Raw genomic sequence first — 2,541 nt, forward strand, 5'->3', positions numbered from 1 at the left:
CATCTTGGCCTTCAATCAGCTGTTCTGGGTTATGGCAATCTCACCTCCTGGCAGCTACGGAGCAGATTATAGTACACAAGAGGGCAACCACGCAGACGATCAGGATGGTTTGGTCCTGCCACGATAAACCTGAATGAAATAGCAGAACACATTCGCTGTTGGCAGGTACATTCTCACACCTCATTGTGTTTCTTTGACAAAAAGCAGACAGTTCAAATAAACCTTTCAGTTCTGCATAATCATTTCTCATTTGGCAGTGACTGTGTTTCAGTACCCATTTCTTTGGAGTGTGTTTCAAAATTCACCGTTGAGTTCGGCCCATTACCAGCTTCTGTCCTTCCAGATATAGATACAGTGTAAGAGGCCCCTGGGTGGAGGTCCTTGATCAGGAAGCTGGTTTTATTTGCTGGGACTTTATGGAACTCTGAAGCAAGAGGAACAGAAAGCAAAACATTGATATGTTTGTAATGGGTTAGACTGTTTGTCATGTAAAAAACTATCTACGGCTGTGACTTCCACATAGCAAATAAATGATTAGTAATACTATAAACTTTCAGCTTACTTGTGTTTCCCTGTCCAGATATCCAAATGACATAATGCTGTAGAAATCCTTGCTGCTCCGCCACAGGAATAGAAAGCCAGCTTACCACAGCTGATTCATGTGTGACATCAGAAACATTCGCATTGGCTGGACCATTAACAGGTGCTGAAAAAAATGCAAATGTTCCGTTGTGAAAATTAGAAATCATCATGGACTATATCTATACTGAGGTCTTCATTACCTACTCTACTCTAAATAGTCTAAACAAGGGATGCACCTCATGGTACCATATCAGTTATATTTTTAATTGATCAATATCAGACAATATTGGATATTTCATTATTTTGACATTTATTCGTCATTAAAAAAACATTAAAAGTTCATCTCTAACCTGTGGCGCTCTTTTATTATTGCCTTTCACATATTTTATTAATCATCCTAAATTCAAAAGCTTAAACACTCGAAATTCATCTGGTGAAAACTTTCGAAATCGGACATTGCATTACCATGGAAATGGTACTTTAAAACCTTTTAGTGGGCTCCTCTCCCTAGTGGGTGGTGTCAAGTGTCATATTACAAAATTGACTGCAATGTTTTATAATCGAAACTTTTTCTAATCTTTCCGACATATCTGAGTCTCAAGGTTCCATATTTTGTGACAGAAATGTAGAAATTTGTGCATGAAAAATTAGTTTTATTATTTTTGGTTTTGGCTATTTTTGGTATAGCGCCTTAACACAGGAACCTCCATTTTTGTGATATCAATTTCAAATTTGGAACATAACATAGTTAGACTTATAGCTTTGATTTTACTTTAAGAGACTAACATTAGTTCCAAAGCATTCATGAACTACAACCACTTAAGTTGGGATAGTGCATCTTCACGTCTATGTTCAAATATATACATTTTTCATACTGTACATTATAATGATTTACTTGAAGCATTTTCTGCTTCATTTTAGATTTTAGTGTTTTATTTTTACATTTTTAAACAAAATAATATTTTTATTTCAGCCATTTATTTTAACATCGGCCATTTATTGGCTATCACATGAAAATAATTAACCAAATTTACTGGCACATCAGTCTGAACTTACCTTTCTGTTTTGAGTAAAAAGGACACATAACGGCAGTTTGAAACTGTTTATTTCTTATGGTGTGAAGAAAGTAATAATGACGTACAAAATGCTCCACCTCTGTAAGTAAAACCAGAGACAGGAGTTAGCTAATATGACACATAAATATAATGCTTTAAATTGGATGAATGGATGAATATACCATTTTTTATGTCCTTGAGCAATTTTTTGTCTGAGCTATATACGGTCCTTGGTCGGGTCTCACCGTCTTCCAGCTTGTACCATTCTAAGCAGGTATTATTATCAGCCTTGGTGATATTTGAGGGCATGTCAGAGTCGCAGTCTGAAATGTCAAAATTTCACATGAGTTTCCACTTTACTGTTTCCTCTCAAGGTGTTTTTTCTCAGTTTTTCAAATAAAAAAAAACTTAAGTGGCATATTTTGAATGAGCAATTTTTAGCAACACTGAAAGACTCTCAGTCACCAAAAACCCCACAGCTTACACTTGCATCCTGCTGTAAGCGCACACACTCTGACACACATACTGTACCTAAAAACCCACGCTAACACTTACAGTTCAGATGTTTCACAGCGGGAATGATGAGCTGCTGTCGTGGTGAATGTCCAACCTTGTTAACTGCAATAATGGAAATCCTGGCCTCTGAATATGTTATTGATGCATTATAGGTTTGATTCATAGTTTTTTGTTTCTTTCTCTTGGTTTTGTTACAAGGCCAATCCGAGAGTCTCAGAATGTACTTTACACCCCCTACAGACTCTTTAGCAGGTGGGGCCTAAAGAAAATTGTACATTTTAGCATCATTTAAGTAAAATTTGATTTATCTTCAACCCAACAAAAACATTTCTGATGTGCCTCGTTCCTTTAAAGGGGTCATATGATGCAATTTCAAGTTTTCCTTTCT

General features: G+C 36.2%; 1 protein-coding gene across 1 annotated transcript; it reads right to left on the bottom strand.

The window, feature by feature from the left end:
* Nucleotides 1-6: 6 nt before the first annotated feature.
* On the bottom strand, nucleotides 7-2,417 carry LOC107580256 (leukemia inhibitory factor receptor-like). Its single transcript, XM_016265985.1, has 6 exons — nucleotides 2,193-2,417; nucleotides 1,820-1,960; nucleotides 1,639-1,737; nucleotides 563-706; nucleotides 275-424; nucleotides 7-129 (listed from the first exon to the last, which is right to left on the bottom strand). Exons 1-6 carry the CDS (start codon nucleotides 2,314-2,316, stop codon nucleotides 41-43), a joined length of 747 nt encoding a protein of 248 aa, XP_016121471.1. The 5' UTR covers nucleotides 2,317-2,417; the 3' UTR covers nucleotides 7-40.
* Nucleotides 2,418-2,541: the final 124 nt, after the last annotated feature.

The sequence above is a fragment of the Sinocyclocheilus grahami genome, unplaced genomic scaffold (genome assembly GCF_001515645.1).
Source record: "Sinocyclocheilus grahami isolate Dianchi unplaced genomic scaffold, SAMN03320097.WGS_v1.1 scaffold28539.1, whole genome shotgun sequence".
NCBI classification, from domain to species: Eukaryota; Metazoa; Chordata; class Actinopteri; order Cypriniformes; family Cyprinidae; genus Sinocyclocheilus; species Sinocyclocheilus grahami.

What these genes read in the sequence shown, in the direction of transcription:
- LOC107580256 (XM_016265985.1), bottom strand. Translation starts at nt 2,316, where the DNA reads ATGAATCAAACCTATAATGCATCAATAACATATTCAGAGGCCAGGATT. An exon ending in CGCTGTGAAACATCTGAACT is followed by an intron (nt 1,961 to 2,192) that starts GTAAGTGTTAGC and finishes TTGACATTTCAG; the next exon opens with ACTGCGACTCTGACATGCCC. An exon ending in AACACACTCCAAAGAAATGG is followed by an intron (nt 130 to 274) that starts GTACTGAAACAC and finishes TATTTCATTCAG; the next exon opens with GTTTATCGTGGCAGGACCAA.